The sequence below is a fragment of the Orcinus orca genome, chromosome 5 (assembly GCF_937001465.1).
Source record: "Orcinus orca chromosome 5, mOrcOrc1.1, whole genome shotgun sequence".
Classification (NCBI taxonomy): Eukaryota; Metazoa; Chordata; class Mammalia; order Artiodactyla; family Delphinidae; genus Orcinus; species Orcinus orca.
The window spans coordinates 123,141,503-123,161,764 of record NC_064563.1 but is presented as its reverse complement, the minus strand read 5'-3'; the positions used below and the strand labels follow the sequence as shown (position 1 = coordinate 123,161,764).

General features: G+C 39.3%; 1 protein-coding gene across 2 annotated transcripts; it reads left to right on the top strand.

Moving 5' to 3' along the window:
- Positions 1 to 391: 391 nt before the first annotated feature.
- BTG3 (BTG anti-proliferation factor 3) lies at positions 392 to 20,260 on the top strand. 2 transcript variants are annotated; one of them, XM_033417987.2, is made up of 5 exons: positions 401 to 642; positions 3,993 to 4,171; positions 8,701 to 8,838; positions 14,264 to 14,471; positions 19,583 to 20,260. In XM_033417987.2, exons 2-5 carry the CDS (start codon positions 3,999 to 4,001, stop codon positions 19,820 to 19,822), a joined length of 759 nt encoding a protein of 252 aa, XP_033273878.1. In that variant the 5' UTR covers positions 401 to 642; positions 3,993 to 3,998; the 3' UTR covers positions 19,823 to 20,260. The 2 variants fall into 2 exon arrangements, with proteins under 2 accessions (XP_033273882.1, XP_033273878.1); XM_033417991.2 differs by lacking the exon at positions 8,701 to 8,838 and having other exon boundaries at positions 392 to 642.
- The last annotated feature ends 2 nt before the right edge of the window (positions 20,261 to 20,262 follow it).

Below are 20,262 nucleotides of genomic sequence, written 5' to 3'. Positions count from 1 at the left end.
GACCTCTACAGAGCAGGGTCTAGTATTCGCCCTCCCGGCCGGAGGGTGTCAGGGCGCAGGGCGACAAGGAGAAACGAGAGGGGGAAGCAGAGGCCTAGGCAGCAGAGGGGAAGTGGCCCACGCGACCCCCGAAGACGCTGCAGCAGGTAGGGCGGGCTGGCGAGGGTCCGCTCGGCTCTCAGCGCCGTTCCTTCCCGAGGACGGAAGCCCGCGGTGCTGCGGCCCTCGCCGTCTGACCTGAAGCTCCGCTGGCGCGTCGCAAGACTGAAGGCGCTTCGAGGCTCGCACAGCGAGGCCGGAGCCTTGGGGGCGGGACGTCGACGAAGCCCTGCCTCTGGCTCCTCCCCCCCAGGAGCGCGAGCCGGTCCCGCGCGGCGCCATCCCTTTCCCGGGTCATCGCCCCTCCCCTCTTCCGGGCCGCGAGCCCCCCGCGCGCCGCTTCAGAGCCGCGTTCGCTCGCTCGCTCGCGCGCGCCCACCAGCCCGCCCTCTCAGCGCGCGCTCGGCCGCCCGACGACGCGGGAGCCGCACGCGCCAGACTAGGCTCGCCGCGCTCACTGCCGCCGAGCGCCGGCCCGCTGAGGCGGCGCCCTCGGTTCCCGGCCAGGAGGGAATCTGTGGCCCCAGAGCGGAGGCGGCGGCGGTGAGGATACCGGGCCGGGAGGAGGCGGACATGGCGGGGCTGAGGGAGGAGGGTGGTCCGGGCGCCTTTGCGGCCACGTCGAAGGCTCGCGGGCGGGCAGCGCGCGGGGGAACCAGGAGGAGTGCGGGGTCGAACCTGCTTGCATCGGCTCTGGCCCGGCGCGAAGGAAGGGCTGGGGACGGAGGGGGGCGGCCCGCGAGCGTTTCCGCGGGACCCTCAGCGGCATCGCGACGGAGGAGACGCCGCCTCGAGGCTCCTGCCACGTTTTCACCGCGCGTTACCTTCTGCTCGCGGTGGGCGACAGCCCTGCGCCTGCCCACGCCCCTTCCCCCTCCGCGTCTGTGGGTTTTCTGGAGCCGGGGATCCGGCTCGCTGTCTGGGTGGGCGGGGGGGAGTCGCGCCTGAGGGGAGCCCGGTCCTTGAACCCGGAGCTGCCGGAGGCTGGAGCCTTCCCGGGGGCTGCGGACCCTGCGAGGCTGTTCGCGTGAGGAAGGGAAGGGGCTCGGGGCGCTGCCCCCTTAACTCAGGAAAACCCGCGATTGCAGAAGTTGGACGCGAGTGCAGGCCGTTCTTCCAAGAGTGGGTGGGGACGTTTGGTGCCTACTCACCCGGCGCTCTTCAAACCCAAGCGCGAGTGCCGAGCAGCAGGCTTGGATGGCTTACAAAGCCCAACTCCCGGCCCCGTGGGAATCCTGTCGCTCGGGGTCCAGAGCCCGCTTTGTGTCGCCGCGGAGCCTGGTCGAGGGCTCGTCACCCCCCGCGGCCGGGACCTCCCCCCGCCACCCCCCCTTCCTCAACCTTGGGAACGTCTGTCGGGAGAAATACTTGTTTCTAGAAACGGCCGCGATGAAGCTCTTCGTTACAAGAGAGGGAAAAGTACAAAGTTATGAACTCCTGGAAGGCAGGACTGGGTTTTCCTTTGGGTTCTCTCCCCGCCGCCGTGAGCAGAGGACCCTGTGGAACAAAGTAGAACTTGAGGGGCAGCCGCCTCGGTGACTACGTCCGAGGATGACGTCACCGTGCGATGTTTAAAATGGGAGCTTTTCGCTCCGAGTGTGGGTGGAGGAATTGCGGCGACTTACTCGGGGCGCCTAAGGGCTTCTTGGCCCTGCTGGCTTCTGGTTTCTCTCTCCCTGACCTCATAACTCTCCCTTCTAGGGCTGCCCTTTTGGTACTCCTAGAATACTGACCGGTGGAGGTGGGTTAAATTCTCAGCTCTTCCAGGCATCATTCCCTCAAACTGAAAAAAAAAAAAAGTAATTCCATATGACTCATCTTGTGTTACAACCCAAAGCCACCACTAAGTGGTTCTTTTCCTTCCTTTTTTCCTTTTATTTTTTGATATGAAACAGAGAAGAAAAAATAAAAGGAAAACAAAACTCAGATATGTGGAACATAGTTGGCCAATTTAATGAATAAGGAGCTAGTTAGGGATTGAGTACCTTTCTAGTTTTCTTTGGTGGGGTGGAGGCTAATGGAGTTCCATCAGCAAGTTTCATCCCAAACCATGTATTAAATTGCAGTGGGTTTTCTTTTCCATCATAAGGTGGTGGAGTATAAATATAGCTTTATAAGTGGAAATGGCTGACTTTTTTTCAGGAGGAGGCTGCACAGCAGTTGTGGAGGGCTGGGATTGTGTGCAGCTGGCCATAGAAGGTAGACTTGGCATTCTAGGGTTTCCAGGAGGAAGGTCTGGGTGTCTTCCCATCTAGCATCAGGGTGGCCATGGCTGCCAGCACACCTCTCAAATAACATATAGAATTTATTTCACACTGAGGTCCCTTGTTTGAATTTGCACAAGGAGGAAAGGAATCTTATGAAGACGGACTTTAAGAGCAACTTTGAGAAAAGAAAAAGGAAGCTAACAGAATCAGCTGTATTTTTTAAATGTGAAAGAACACAAACTATAGGCTGGGTTGGTCAGTTTTTGCACTAAACATAACAGGGGCTGTATGTCTTTAATAATTGGCTCTGAAAAGGTGATGTTGCTTAATAAACGCAGCATCTGAATAACTCCAAGTTACTTACAGCAGCCAAATGAATGAGCTCATCAAGCAAAGAAAGAATATACATCGAAACAATCCCAGTACAAGGTTTTTGCCTTTATGCATTAATCAGTGATAAATCAGATCTGTCATTTAAAAAGTCCTTCTTGAGGCAGTTCCAATATGCAGCTGAATCTCTGATTATTTCTTTTAGATTTTCTGTGAATGACCCTGAATTTCCACTCTCTTAAATATGTTTTGATAGAGCTGGGGTTTTTTGGTCATATTTTTTAGGTAAATATATCTCTGTTCTTGAAAGAGTGCTTACAGAAGCTCAATAATGGATTTTTTTTCTTTGTGTATAACAGCTTTATTGAAATATAATTCACATACTATACGATTCACACATTTAAAATGTACAGGTCTTCGGTTTTAGTACATTCACAGAGTTGTACAACCATCAGCACAGTCAATTTTAGGACATTTTCATCACCTCAAAAGGAAATCTTATACCCACTGACATCACTCCTTCCCCCCCATCCTCCTACCCCTAGGCCACTAATCTACTTTCTGTTTATATAGATTTGCTTATTCTGGACATTTCATATAATTGGTGTCATACAGTATTTGGTCTTTTGGCTTCTTTCCCTTCGCATAATGTATTCAAGTTTCATACATGTTGTAGCACATATCAGTATGTCATTTCTTTTTGTTGCTGAATAATATACCACACTTTATTTGTCCATTTATCAGTTGATCAACATTTAGTTTATTTCTACTTTTTAGTTATTATGAATAATGTTTCTGTGGACATTTGTGTACAAGTTTTTGTGTGAACATACGGTTTCATTTCTCTTGGGTATAGAACTAGGAGTAGAATTGCTGGGTCATATGGTAGCTATATATATGACCTTTTTAGGAACTGCCAAAGTAGTGACTACAATACTGGATTTTAAAGTGGACTTTTTTATGTTTTAAAATACAAGTTATTTTATAGAACTTTAAACTTGAATTATTGTAGCTAAATATTGACACATTTAAGTAAAAACTATATAATGGTATCGTTGTAATGCTTCTCCTTGAGTGATATCTCTGATTTTATTTTAGCTAACAGGAGCAATTTGGTGTGCTCTCTTTACTGAACTCCTTTACAAAGCTAGGTGATAAGACTCTTGAACAGTATTTTATAATAAGGTCTTTATGGCATAAATTAGTGACTGTTCCCTACTCCAGATATGAACCAGTGAAACAAGATAAAATTAGAAGGAGGAAGGGGTGCTGCTGTGAAGGAGGGATATTTTGCAGAGCTTTATCTTCAAGTTTTGATGTTTTGGTTTTTTGAGAAAAACTATTTTATCTTTGCAGGGAAAGATGAAGAACGAAATTGCTGCCGTAGTCTTCTTTTTCACAAGGCTAGTTCGAAAACATGATAAGTTGAAAAAAGAAGCAGTCGAGAGGTTTGCTGAGAAATTGACTCTAATACTTCAAGAAAAATATAAAAATCACTGGTATCCGGAAAAACCATCAAAAGGACAGGCCTACAGGTAAAGGAATAGCTTGGACAGTTAGATTGGACTAAATGAAGAGGCTGATCAGCTCCTCAAATGAGTGCCAGGCCAGAGGAATGATGGGTGTGTCCAGTCCGTGCCTTTCACAGTTTATCTGCAAAATACCCAACTCAGGAGTGTGTCAGTTTTATTTTTTCCTTATTCACTTTAAAATACAAGTATTCGTTGTTCGAGTCCCACTGCGTGGACTTGGGGGGCCAATAGTATAGGCTCATGGGAGTTAGTCTTGTGGTCATAGTGTGGTTCCTGAGTGTTTTTCTTTAAGTATCACAGGTAGTTGAGGGCTTTCCCAATTGTAGAGAACCCCTAAAACTATCACTTAAAAGGGGGCATGGTAAGGGTTGAGGGAAATGAGTTCCTTGTATTTAAAAGTAAATTACATGTTACGTGTTAGAAATTTTTTGGCAAATGAGAACTAAGGTTATTAGACACCTAACATGTTCTTGACACAGGAATAATTTCATTTGTACTGTGCATAATTCGTTGTGGTAGAAGCCATTGTAACCATTTTATAGATGAAGGTAACTTACCTATGATTCACAACTGGTAAGTATTAGCTCTGGGATTTGAATTCAGGTCTCACTGACCCTAAATTCTTATGAGCTTTCTGTATACCACAGTCCTCCCACAGCCTTGTCTCTGAGAGTGAAGGCAATTCTCACTCTCAGCTATCTTTTGTACTGTGGTTTATAAGTTACATTTACAGTTTAAAGAAGAGCAGCCTCCTGTAAAACATGTCCTGGCATGCTCACTCTTTAGTATTTATGTGACTACTTGGGAACCTGAGTTGAGAATATTCTGCTAAACTCAGCTGTTCAAACCATGCCCCATTTGTGGATGTGACCAAAAAAAATAAAAGTGGAACAGTTGTGACTATCATGAATACAGAAATTCTTTTATTTATGCATATTGCTGTCCCCAAAGATTCCTCCACAAATCAGCCCTTCACAGTAAAAAGAACTTCCTTTCAGTCGCTGAGCTCTTGAAAGTGTAAGACTGTTCACGGAGTGTGCAAGGGAGGTGAAAGTATGATTTGTTTAGTTCTCATTTGCTAAAAGCCAGGTGAGCATATGATCTGTTGAAAAGAAAAGAATCAAAGTAATTGATATATTTTCCTCTTCATTTCTATCCAAAGAGGTTTCCTAGTATATTGGAAAATGTGGTGAGTGAAAGTAGAAATGTGGATGTTCTATATAAAGCACTCAAGTTACTGTTTTTTATCCTCTCACTTGATTCTCTTAATTTTTTTCTGCACATCTTCATTTCTGATAGAGTGAACAGCTTTTGTGAATTAGAGCTGTTCAAGCTTTTTACACTGATGTAATTGACATTGGACTAAGGCTTTTGGAAGTGCCAAGCCACCGTACTATTACTGAAAAAGGAGACACTATCAAGTAAATGCTTAAAGGTCAGACAGTGTACAATTTTATTTCCATTAATTCTAAAAACTTGAGGAAAAAAGTTATCCACAGAATTAAATTGGCATATAATCAGAAGTATCATTATTGAGTCATTTTGAAGCCGTCTTTGAAATAGAAAACTATTAGAGTTAATTGTGGGTCGTTTCTTTTATAAAAATGAATAGACTATAGGATTAACCAGAGTTAGTAGACTCTTCAATCCGTAAAGTTCTTTTTCTTCTAAAGTTTTTATAAATTAGTATGTTTCTCTGCAGGGAGGTATGTTTCTCTTATACAAATATGAGCAATTTGGTAACATTATCAAGATCTATAAAAATATTCACAGTCTTTGAAAAGTAAATCTCCTAAAATCTATTCTAGAAGCATAATCAGAAATGCAGACAAATATGTATGAATATGGATATTTCTTACACTTTATAATTGCAAAAAAATTGGAAAGCGCTACACTGTCAACATTAAGTAAACAATGGACTATTTTTATGCAGCTTTTAAAATCTTGTTTTTGAAGAGTGGTTAATGGGTAAATCGTCGCAGTATCTAGAGTGAAAAAAATAGCATAAGAATATGTAAGGTATGCAAATTTTGTTGAAGCGAGTCTCTATTTAAGCATCTATATTTACATATATTTTTTTAAGCTTAGAGCCTACATCTCCCTCATTGTAGATTAAAAAAACAAACACATACATCTAAGATCTACCTTACGCTTAATTGCTTTTGATCCTGGTGCACGTGGGACTTTTGAATCAACCTACACAACATTAGAATCTGTAACATAGGACCATTTTATAGAAAGGAATAAAGAGTATCTTACATGGCTTAAAATATTTTTTTTACTCTGAATTTGCTAAATTGTTAACGGTGATGTTACGATAGGTACAGGCATAATAGGGTTGTTTAATAAAGTGAACTTTGGCATCTCGTCTGGATCTGAGCTCTGGATTCATTACTTTCTAGCTGTGTAATTTTGGGCAAGTTACTCAAACTCTCTCTGCCTCCTTTCTTTTTTACAGTGGAGAAAATAGTATCTAACTCACAGGATCATTGTGAAAATTTAAAAAGTTAACATAGGCATACCTTATTTTATTGTGCTTTGCTTTATTGCGCATCACAGACATTGCGTTTTTTATAAACTGAAGGTTTGTGCAGCTGCATTGAGCAAGGCTGTCAGTGCCAGTTTTCCAACAGCAGTTGCTCACTTTGTGTCTCTGTGTCACATTTTGGTAATTCTTACAGTATTTCAAACTTTTTCATTATATTTGTTTTGGTGATCTGTGATCAGTGATCTTTGGTGTTACTGTTACAAAGACTTGCTGAAGGCTCAGATGGTTACCATTTTTTAGCAATAAAGTAGTTTTTAATTAAGCTATGTACATTGTTTTTTAGACATAATGCTATTGCACACTTAATAGACTACAGTGTACTGTAATACAACTTTTATATATACTGGGAAACCAAAAATTTGTGTGACTAGCTCTATTGAGATACTCGCTTTATTGCTGTGGTCTGGAACCAAACCTGCAATGTCTGAGGTATGCCTGTACATGCAGAGCGTTCAGAAGACTCTCTATTGCATGGTAAACCTTCAAAAAGAGTTATTATTATTATTTAGAAATACATATTAGCTGTTACCTAATGAGAACTTTTTTCACTGTTTTAAATGAAAGTTGAAATTAATAATTAAACTTTAAAAAAATTTAAATAGTATATTCTGTTGATGTTACAGTATTGTATTTAGTGATACAATCAGTATTTGTCAATTAACTTATATTTTCCATATTTTGGGGGTCTGAAGAAGTAAAATGACTTAATCTAAATTCACCCAATAATACTAGTACTCAGGACTCGTACTAAAACCTGGGTTCTCTTGATTGATTTCTTAGTTGTAGGCAGTAAATACTTTCATTGTAGCTAACGTTTCTCTATGTAAGCAGAATACTTACTTTAACAGGTATTTTTGCATTCATACTGAGAACCATCTTTGAGCATTCTGATAAGTAGCTGTGAATGGATTTCTTAGGTTAGAAAAATTGGAACAGATGGGAATTCCCTGGCGGTCCAGTGGTTAGGACTCTGTGCTTTCACTGCTGTGGGCATGGGTTAGATTCCTGGTTGGGGAACTAAGATCCCTGCAAGCCATGTGGTGCGACCAAAAAAAAAAAAAGGAACAGTCTTTAGTGGTTTAGAATTTTTTTCTCTCTTTCAATAACTTAAAAAAAAAAAAGGAAAACTCGAGTAACAGAGGTTAAGTGAAATAAGCCAATAACACTTTTGGATTTTTTTTCTAATTAATTTATTTGGCTGCATCGGGTCTTAGTTGTGGCATGCAGGATCTTCATTGTGGCATGCAGGATCTTCTGTTGCGGTGCGCGGGCTTCTCTCTCATCACGGCATGCGGGCTTCAGAGTGCACCGGCTCAGTAGTTGCGGTGTGAGGTCTTAGTTCCCCGACCAGGGACCAAACCTGCGTCCCCTGCATTGGAAGACGGATTCTTAACCACTGAACTGCCAGGGAAGTCCTTGGATTATATTTTAATCTTAAGTACATGGTATGAATGGTTCTGTGTCCTTGACTGATTCGGTATTTAGAGAACAATTATAGGTAAGGCATAGGATACCCTTCTTAAGCAAGGTAACAACAGATCAAAACTTGTCACAAGAATTTCCAAATATTTGAACCATTGGTCGAGGTCTTTTGTGAGTTGGAGATTTTGTTATATAGGAATTTGACCTATTAAAACTTTTACTTCAAAGCTCTAAGTAATTTCTTGCAACCTTCATACTCCTTGCTCATTTAATGTACATGTGAGATTGAGTAGTTTCTGTGTGAAATGAAGTAGAGCCAGTTCTAGTGATTTCCCTGTGCTCACACAGACTCTTCTTTCCACCAGGCTGGGTAGTCTTGATGATGCTGCTGCCTCTTTGCCTTTAGTTCAGATTTATTATCTATTTAGGATAGATATTCCTGGATTCTTTGCCAGGGTTCATTTTATTTTTTTAAATTCATGTTGGCAAAAACTAATAGATATAACAAAGTTTCTGATTTACATTTATTTAAAGCTATTAACATTACTCCACTTTGTTGTAGATGCATTCGTGTCAATAAGTTTCAGAGAGTTGATCCTGATGTCCTGAAAGCCTGTGAGAACAGCTGCATTTTGTACAGTGACCTGGGCTTGCCAAAGGAACTCACTCTATGGGTGGACCCATGTGAGGTGTGCTGTCGGTGAGTTCTTGAGTTTGGCAGCTTAACTGATTACCATGCTGGAACTGATTTTATGAAATTCTCTCAGGTACTGCCTACACATGTATTTTTATAGCCAGGAGCTGGTTGTTTGGCTTTCTCAGCTGTGAATTTTGTAAACTATTCTTCTTGGAACTCAAAAACTGATAGAGCAGGGTTTTTTTTTTAGAGCTTTACCAAGAACTCTATTGTAGAATTTAGACACCTAGACTCCCTATAGGTCAATTATATCTTCTTTCATTGGTGGTGCCCTTGTCTTTCCCCTCTTCAAATTAGGAAAGACGCTAATCCCAAATAATACTGGATATTAACTTTTGGTTGATTTCTGTTTCTGTTTGTTTCTACTCTTGCCTCCCTCCCCCTTTTTGGTTTTTAAGTGGCTGAGTGATGTTTTCATGGTTTTATTTTCATAATGGAAATTATTTCTTGTCTCCTAATGAGCAGAATTGTAAAAGGTGAGTGTTAGGTATGAAATCTAATTGAACTTCATTCTAAAAATACTCATTGTGGGCTTCCCTGGTGGTGCAGTGGTTAAGAATCGGCCTGCCAAGGCAGGGGACACGGGTTTGAGCCCTGGTCCAGGAAGATCCCACACGCTGTGGAGCAACTAAGCCCATGCGCCACAACTACTGAGCCCAAGTGCTGCAACTACTGAAGCCCACGTGCCTAGAGCCCATGCTCTGCAACAAGAGAAGCCACTGCAATGAGAAGCCCGTGGACCGCAACGAAGAGTAGCCCCTGCTCCCTGCAACTACAGAAAGCCCGCGCGCAGCAACAAAGACACAACACAGCCATAGATAAATAGATAAATAAATAAATAAAATAAAAATACTCATTTTGGACCAGGCATTCTTAGTTGTAAGGTTTTTAAAAAATGAAAGTGACATTCTTCTTTCAGGTAGTTCAGAGTGTAATAAGGGAGAAGAAAGAATAAGCAGATTACAACAGAGTGTGATTTGTGCTATAATAGAATTATGTACAAAATGCAGTAGTTGGTGGCACAAAGGAGAAAGTCACTGCCTCAGGAAAGACTATAGTCAGCCTTTGGTATTGGTGAGGGATTAGTTCCAGAACATGCCCCCGCCCCGGCCACATGCACACACACACACACACACAGAGGCAATATCCTCGGATGCTCAAGTCCCTTATATAAAATAGTGTAGTATTTGCATATAACCTATGCATAACCTCCCATATACTTTAAATCATCTCTAGATTTCTTATAGTACCTAATGCAATGTAAATGCTGTGTAAATAGTTGTAAGTACAATGTGAACGCTATGTAAATAGTTGCTTGAATTGAAAAAAAATCAAGTTTTGCTTTTAGGAACTTTCTGGATTGTTTTTCCCTAAATGTTTTTGGTCTGTGGTTGGTTGAATGCATGGATGCAGAACCCATGGATAAGGAGGGCTGACTGTAGAGTAGGTGATACTTGAGCTGAGTGGGGAAGGATGAGTTGCAGTTGACTAGATGACAAGGTTGGAAGGACATTTCCAGGCAGGAGGAACAGGATAAATAGATGCATGGAACCCCTGTGAGTAATTTCCTACAGCTGTTCCTTTAGGGTTTTCTCTTTGGTTTAGAGGTACAGTTCACCTATTGATTATAGTAGAGGTGCTTTTTGATGCAACCCTAATATGTTCCAAAGGTGGTCATAGCCTTTGACCTGATCTCCAGCAGTGAAAGTGGTGGTGAAGACATGTTGGAAAAGTACATGGTAATCCTGCAACAATTTTCTGGACCAACCTGGAGCTGCTTGATATAAGCTGGTGGCTTATATAAGCTTATTGCTTTGGGAAACCGGGTGTAGGTAGTAGATTCTCCAATAGTTATTTCTCAGAAAAAGGAAGAGCAAGATACCTCAATTTTTGGTCTAAGAAGGTCAAACATTTTTAGAGTCTGGGACTAATTAAGCACTTACCGTAGGCCAGGATCAGACTTTGTTTTACAGACTTGGACCACTGAATGAATCCCTGCAGAAGACCTCAGTATACAAGAAATAGCTATCACAAAGTTACTATATTGAAATGTTTACTTTTTATGAGGCCCACACTTTGATCATAATTTACTCTTACTTAACACACAGTTCTTTTAAGTTAGTTGTGTAGTTTTTCAGCCCATAAAAAATTATGTGGCATTTGAAAGGGGATTGTTCCTAGTACAGTTGGCCTTCTGTATCTGAGGGTTCCACATCCATGAATTCAACCAACTTTAGTTCAAAACTATTTGAGGGGGGGTGGAAGAAGTTCCAAAACGCAAAACTTGAATTTGCCATGCTATGCAACTATTTATATAACATTTACATTGTATTAGATATGATAAGTAATCTAGAGATGATTTAAAGTGTATGGGAGAGTGTGCATAGGTTGTATGCAAAGTACCATGCCATTTTATTTAAGGTACTTGGGCATCCACAGATTTTGGCATTGGAGGGAGGCAGGGATGGTCCTGGAACCAATCCCCCAGGATACTGTTGTCATAAAGCTACAAAAAAAAGTAATAGTCTGACATAGAGGCAGGAACAAAAAAGCAAAAGAGTTGACCCAAATGTATTATCACAACATCAAATAATAAATACTTAATACAACGATCTTAAGTCATTAGGGAAAAGTTTCCATATCCAAGGATGTTTAAGAAGTTGGCTAATTATATAAACATTTTGGACATATTTATTTGAAATGCTTAAACTACATCTTGGCACCTGAAGGTAAAAGCTTTAGTTACCTGGACATTCTACTTAAGTGGATACTTCATTACTTGATGATGCCAGATAATAAAAAATTACTGTGCTTTAATCTTGTTAATATAAGAAAATCTTTGCATTCAGTAGCCTTCTAATTATTTTATATATGATCAGAATTTTGCCCCAAAGGGGCTATGATGTGAGGTTTTTCACAGTTAATAGAAATTATTGATATTTTCAGAATATGAGTGCTCATTCAGTAATGATAGAAATCCCAGAAAGAAAGACCTGTTAGTGATTGGGTAGAGGTGATTGCTATAAATTAATAGAGGAGACTGACATATTAGTGCTTTTGGACCAAAACTGGAACTATTCTGAAAATTAAAGCTGATATAGCAGTTATATAATTGAATAAATATCTGAGTCATTAAAAATAATAACTCATTGGTATACTAAAGACTAAGGTTATGAAAAAAATTGAAATGCACTCAAAGAGAACATTCTTCATAGTTATTCCATCAGGATAAATATTGGAAGAGTGCAAAATGTTATATAGTTAGAAATATTTCACTAAGTGAAATATTTTAGAAGATACTGAATAGACAACAGATCCTATAAGGAGAAGGCCTGCAAATAGCTGGCAGCTTTATTATCTACTCAATATTCTACACTTCTTTTTTTGTTTGTAATTTCTGTAATCCTTTCTTTTCCTGATAAAGAGCAATAGATACTATTGATTTGTTCCAAATTAACTCAGTAGACCTGAATGTTTTAGCAGTGTGTCATTGAAATTTGGAAATTTAAAAGTTGTCCATTACGAATTCTGAGGAATTAACTGCACATTCTAATGTACAGTAATATAGTAAGTAGCTTCACTTACCCTGAAGAGAGCCCTCATACCAAAATACTACCACGGGAAAAATGCAGAACCTAACTGAGCTTGAGTGTCGAAGAAACCTGAGTTAATAAAGCTGATCCTTCAATCATTAGATGTCTGCCCTTGGATTAGGTTTCTGTTTCTACAGAGGCAGGGATTTTTCCCAAATTTCTTGCCTTTCTGTTTTGCTTGAATTTTGACTCCATTAATGGGCAATACTGAAGGTAGGCCTAAGCCCATTGTTAATACTGCTGGTATTAATATATGAATTAACCTTTGATTTTATTGAAATTTGTTGCGTCTTTAAACCTGGAGAGGACCAAGGGGTAGATTTCCACTGCTACAACCCAAGGCTAAGTAATCTTGAAATTATACTTCATGAATTCTGTGTTGTGAAGAACCCTTCCCACTGTTCAGGCATCTTCTAAGAAGAATCACCAGCTGAAGACTAACCACTAGCCAGCTATCTTCAGCTTCCTCATTCTGCAGATAGGAAACTAAGGCCAGGAGAGATTAAATAACTTGCACCTGGTAACAGAGCTCGTTAATGACAGAACAGAACCAGAAACATGTCTAGTGCTCTTTCCACCATCCTGCAGCAACTCCTTTTATGAGAGAGACTGAAAAAGAATAGAAAAGGAAATTATGTACCATATTTAGATTGCATTTATGGCCTCATCCAGCCTATGAGAACGGAAGATAGCACAGTTGAAAGAAACAGAACTCACCTGTGAGACTACTTGATTGCCATTTAAACTTTCAAAGGCTTTGTTGCAGTTAGGCCTTTTACTTAACTGTAGATATAATCCTGATTCAGAAATAATTTGAGATAAGAATTATCATGAATGAAATTAATTGACATCATAGTCAATTAACCCTATTTTCTGTTGATGTTTTTATATTTTTTAAGCTTAGAATCATTTTGTTTGACTTTAATTACATGCTATGTAAGACTGCTTAACAATTCATTTCCTTTGTCCTAACTTCCTAGAAATTGTTTCATATTGTTTATGTTGTGCAATCTATTTGAATGGATTTGTGGGTTTCTCCTCTGTCCTCTCAATGAAAACTCCTAGTTTTACTGTGTGTTGTGCTATTTTCCCTCATTGCAGAATTTATTTTCCTTTTTTCTAGTACCCAACAGCCGAAGTTACATGTTCTGACAATTATTTTTCTTAGATCAAAGCTTTAAAAATGTTTTGGAAGGATAAAAACGTTTGCTTAATTTTAAAAAAATAAGATGAGGGGTAAGCATTTATCATAGGAATCTCTATGAAATCAGCAGAAAAATTCAAGCAAAATCCTTTTATTTTCCTCAACAGTAGTACTTCAACAGTTGCCTCAGTTCTTGTTTTTGTCAGTGTGGATATAGGAAACAGAGGCCTCTTTTTTATTTAATCATGGTAAAAGTAAATCCCATAGGAAATGTCTGGTTGATTTTTGACTTGAATTACTAGGATCTGTTATAAGGGTCAGTTAAAAATTTGTTAGAAAGTTCTGTATGGCCAGTTTCAGTGGTACGTACAAAAATGCAATCAAAACAATGAGTTTCTCTGATATCGTAGACAACTATTTTTGTCAGGAGGCAGTAGAAAAGAAAATTGGAAAAGAGAATGAGGTCACTTTTTATCTGTACTTTAATAGACCAGGAGTAGAAAATTGTGGCCTGCCTGTTGGCATGGAGCTGGGTTAGGATACTATAGATGTAGAATCAAGTTCTGGGAGGGTTCCTTCTTTGCCTGGAACTGATGGCATGTCCAGACCTGATCAGTTGTTTTTGTGGACATTCCTTGCTTTGTTGATGTGACTTCAAGGTGTGTAAGTTTTTTGGTTTTTTTATTCTTAGGTATGGAGAGAAAAACAACGCATTCATTGTTGCCAGCTTTGAAAATGAGGATGAGAACAAGGATGAGATTTCCAAGAAAGTGACCAGGGCCCTTGATAAGGTTACCTCTGATTATCATTCAGGGTCCTCTTCTTCAGATGAAGAAACAAGTAAGGAGGTAGAAGTGAAACCCAATTCAGTGGCTGCGACCCCTAGCCCCGTGTACCAGGTAACTATGAAGTGGCTCCATATTGAAGGTCATGAGCAAGGCTTGCAAGGGCATTCTAGGTAGTCCTGCTTATGTTGCCCAAAGTTTCTGAGTTGAAATTCTGGATCACAGTTCTTGCCTTCCCACGCTAAGGGGAAGCTGCTACCTCAGATGAAATAGGCATCCTGAGTCATATTATCAAAGGTCTGCTTTACTAAATAAGTGGGATGAATACATTGTAAAAACAATAGAAAAAATAATGGTGATAAAACATTCCTGATGTTTTAAAAATCCTTATTGCATTCAAAAATAGCTACTCATTTTTTTGTAGCCTTTAACACTTCCAATTTGTACCTAACTTTCATGTTCTTTCCCTTTCTATGATTAAAGAGAAACCTCACTAAATTATTCTTTTTCACTCAAGCCAAAACAATATCTTTCTTTGCTTTAACATTTAAAGAGTCATATAGCTACTAATACTAAAATTTAAAGAAGTCCTTTGAGTTGAGCCTTATTCTGTACGTGTAGTTTTTCTAATTTTGAGTATATTTTTAAATATACCTATTTTTATTAATTTGGACTTAATTAGACATAATTAAACATACCAGGTTTCTGGTAGGGTTTGATTTGGGCTAAAATGAGAATTTAGACCTTAATGAGTAAGAAATCAGAGTATCATGAGTATGAGAAACTGAACCTTTAAATCCAGGATACATTTATATAATGAACATCCTTTCAGTATAACTTAATTTTTGAGTTCTTAATTATTTATTTATTTATTTATTTATTTATTTTGCGGTATGCAGGCCTCTCACTGTTGTGGCCTCTCCCGTTGCGGAGCACAGGCTCCGGACGCGCAGGCTCAGCAGCCATGGCTCACGGGCCCAGCCGCTCCGCGGCATGTGGGATCTTCCCGGACCAGGGCACAAACCCACATCCCCTGCATCAGCAGGCGGACTCTCAACCACTGCGCCACCAGGGAAGCCCTATTTTTTTTTAATTGTTGAATTATCCTTCTTAGGCTTGAGAGGAAGCTTAGTTCTGAAGATTGTCACATTCTTAGGGGTATATGTATATGTGTATATTATAACATATGCACCTGCTTTAAAAAAAAATACAAACCAAAACAAAAAGTTGAAACGGTATGAAAAAGTATAGGGGCTTCCCTGGTAGTGCAGTGGTTAAGAATCCACCTGCCAATGCTGGGGACACTGGGTCGAGCCCTGGTCTGGGAAGATCCCACATGCCGCCGAGCAACTAAGCCCGTGTGCCACAACTACTGAGCCTGCACTCTAGAGCCCGCAAGCCACAACTACTGAGCCCACGTGCCACAACTACTGAAGCCTGCACACCTAGAGCCCGTGCTCCACAACAAGAGAAGCCACTGCAATGACAAGCCCGCGCACCACAATGAAGAGTAGCCCCCACTCACCGCAACTAGAGAAAGCCCACACACAGCAACAAAGACCCAACAGAGCCATAAATAAATAAATTTATTTAAAAAAAAAAAAAGGGTATAATAGTGACACATCCTCCTCTTCCCACAATGACCAGTCTTGTGCCCTTGCATGGAGGTTTTCATTACCAGTTATTTTTATATTCTTCCCAAGAGATTCCCAATATAGATAAGTAAACATAATATTTGTAATTCAGGGATCATTTTTAAGACCATGGCCATAAATATTTTGGACATTTTTTTCCTCTGTATGATGTATTATGTACTACAGATTACAGCTGTTAAATTGCCTGGAATTCATTCAGGTGTGTGCTAATTTTACCTCAAGAATTTTATTTGTTACACAGCAAAGCAAGAATGTAAATTCCAAATTGGAGTGATTGCTGCTAATTTTTTCAAGTAAATTGACCTTTAATTTTTAGATTTTCTTTTAAAATTAAATTGTATTTGTTTTCCCCTATGTTGAAAGACTATTAGGATAAAATTATAACAGAAAGGCATAGAAATTGAACTGTCCTTTATGTGCTTTTCTCCTTGACATTATATTCACTTACAAAACATTTCATGACTGAGAAGCATAGCTCTTAAAATCATTGTGTAGAAAGCTGGTGCAGATGGTCCACTTTAATCTTTTTTACCTATACATTTTTCCATCTTGAACCTGGCATTACCAAGAGCCTTAAAAAAGAGGTTATCAAAGTATGGGCAAAGTAATTCTGAGCTTTGTTCTCTGAGGGGGGGTCTGTGTTTTCTGAAAGGAACCTCCAGAGATAATTCTACTAATTAAGAATGAAAATTATGTTATTTCTCCCCAAATTGATCTATAGTTTCAACTTGCTATCAATCAAAATCCCAAAAGCCTTTTTCTAGATAAAATTTAAAGAAAGGAGAATCAACTCAGAGATCTCACACTAATATTAAGTCATTATGTTTATCAAGATAGTGTGATAATGATTTAAAGATATATAAATATATTATTGGAACAGATAGAGAGTCCAGAAGTAGACCCATGTATGTACAATTTCGTTTTTGTTTTTTTTTAAATAAAAGTGCCAAAGCAATTCAGTAGGGTAAGTATACAAGAACTAGTACTGGAACAATTGGATAATCTATATATTAAAAAAAAAAAAAAGTGAACCTAACTGCTACCTGATACCATACATTAGAAAACTAATTTGAGGGACTTCCCTGATGGCACAGTGGTTAAGAATCCACCTGCCATTGCAGGGGACACGGGTTCGATCCCTGGTCTGGGAAGATCTCACGTGCCGCGGAGCCACTAAGTCCATGCGCCACAACTACTGAAGCCCTTGTGCCTAGAGCCCGAGCTCTGCAACAAGAGAACCCACCTCAATGAGAAGCCCGCGCACTGCAACAAAGAGTAGCCCCTGCTCGCTGCAACTAGAGAAAGCCCACGCGCAGCAACAAAGACCCAGTGCAGCCAAATAATAAATAAAAATAAATAAATAAATAAAAAGAAACCATTAAGAAAACAAATGGGCAAAAGCATAGACTGGGACAAAATATTCTTAATACATATATTTGTCAAAGGACTTGTTTCCAGAATATACTTTAAAAATCACTCCTATAAATCAATAATAAAAGACATGATCCAATTAAAAACAGTGGGCAAAAGATGAGAATAAACACTGTACAAAAGAAGTTATATAAATGGCCAGTAAGCAAATGAAAAAGGTGCTCAACCTTATTTGTCATCAGGAAAATTCAAATTGAAACTGCAGTGAAACACTACTTCCAGAATGGCTAAAATTAAAACGTCTGACAATACCAAATGTTGGCAAGGATGTGAAGCAGCTGGATTCATAAACTGTTGATGGGAGTGTAAAATGGTATAACCACTTTGGAAAACTGGCATTTACAAAGTTAAATATGCATCTGCCCTATAACCCAACAGTTCCACTCCTAAGTATTTAACAAGAGAAATGAAAAAAACAAATATCTACAAAGCCTCATATTAGAATGTTTATAACAGCTTTTTTCATAATCATTTAATTAAAAAAAGGAAAACAACCTAAATACCCATTAACAAGTGAATGGGAGGAAATTGTGTATTCATTCATACAGTAGGATAATAGCATTAAAACAGAAAGAACTAATAATAGACACAATACGGAAGGACCTAAAAAATATCTGATTGAGCAAAAGAATTTTGCTGGGGATTTCTTGGTGGTCCAGTGATTAGGACTCCCCTCTTTCACTGCGGAGGGCATGGGTTTGATCCCTGATTGGGGAACTAAGATCCCACAAGCCAGGCGGTGTGGCCAAAAAAAAATTTTTGCCAGGTACAGAAGAATACATGCCACATGATTCCATTTATATTAAGTTCACAAACAGGGAAAACTCAGTCTGGTGATAAAAATCAGAACAGTGGTTGTCTGTGGGATTGTGTCTTTCTGACAGTTTTAAAAGCTTATCAACACCCCAATGTACAAAGAAATGAAAACATTCCACTTTGCTACTGGTTTGTAGTATAGGTCAATTAGTTTGAACTCTAAATTCTTTATTTCCCCATTATTGTAGATAATCAAGAATTAACTGTGCTAAGGTTATTCACTGCTGCATTGTTTCGTTTGCTTTTGTGCATTGTTTTTTTGATATTAAAAGACTGAAAGCAGCCTAAATGTACTACCAACAAGACACCAGTTAATTTAGTTATGGCATAGTCATTGCATTACTGTCTAGCTGTAAAATGACAAAAAAAAGTCATTATGTACTGAGATGAATGTCTCTGAGATGTATTTATCAAGTGCAAAGAGCAGTATACAGAATTTTGTGAGTTTTTATAAATGTGTATATAGATGTATACCAAGTATATTCACAGAATATCTCTAAAGATGATCAAACAATTGATTAGTGTCAGCTGCCTCTGAGAGGGTAGCTGGTAATCACATGAAGAAGAGAGACTTTTTTCCACTGTAAACAATTTTGTACCTTTTGAATTTTCTATCATGAATGCAGTGCTGTTACACAGAATATAAATTTTTAAATGCCTATACTAGGAAGAGCAGATTAGAAATCAGAGAACTCTGAAACTCATAGTCACAGGGTGTGGCATTCTGAGCAGAGAGGTCTGAAACTGCTGATAACATTTTGAATGATGTGAACTTGATGTCCCACTTGACTTATGGGATAACCTAAGACTGTTTTCCAAAATGCTGAACTGGCTACATTAGAATCACCTGCAGGGTCATCAAAATACTTGGCCTTTCTTCCTAAAGTTTTGTTAATATTGTTCAGTAGACCAGGGCTGGGGCATGAACATTCTGTATTTAAAAGCTTCTTAGGTGACTCTTTAGCCAGCTGTGGAAACCAGTGGTCTAAAACATGATGTGTCCTTACAAGCTTCTATTCATTCCGTGTTTTCATCTTCTTTGGTTGAAATAGCCAGAAAATATCCGGTTGCTTTAGAGTGCTGTATTTGAGTTTATTCATTTTCACTCATTTAGTGAAAAAACGCTGATTGATTACCTATTATATTTGAGGTTTTTAACATATTTAGACTTGATTGTAGGAATGTGCCTTAGACCTACTCTTAGGGTTGTGGGTGGGTGATTTTGTTTTTCTTTAATGAGTAATCTGGAAGGTCACCTAGTTTTTATATAACACATGACTAACTTTTTCTTTTTATTAACTTACAGTTTTCTCTTCTTTACAGATTTCAGAGGTGATATTCCCACCTCTTCCAATGTGGCACCCTTTACCCAGAAAAAAGCCAGGAATGTACCGAGGGAATGGTCATCAAAGTCACTACCCTCCTCCTGTTCCATTTGGTTATCCAAATCAGGGAAGGAAGAATAAACCATATCGCCCAATTCCAGTAACATGGGTACCTCCTCCTGGAATGCATTGTGACCGGAATCACTGGATTAATCCTCACATGTTAGCACCTCACTAGCTGCTTTGATTCTGTTGGTGTCATGTTGAGAGAAGGTAGAATAAGCCTGACTGCATATTAAAAGTTCATATTCAAAGTAGTAAAGTTAGATGGGCTAAACCATCAAACTTATTTTTATAGAGAAGTTATTGAGAATAATCTTTCTTAAAAAATATATATGCACTTTAGATATATTGATATAGTTTGAGAAACTTTATTAAAGTTAGTCAAGTGCCTGAGTTTTTAATATTGGACTTGAGTATTTATATATTGTGCATCAACTCTGTTGGATATGAGAACACTGTAGGAGTGGACGATCTGTTCTAGCACCTTTGAGCATTTACTTTATGGAGAGTATGTAAGTTATTTATACACAAGGAAATCTATTTTATGTCATTGTTTAGAAGAATTGCGTGAAATCATGTAGTTGCAAATAAAAAGTAGTTTGAGGCATGACAATG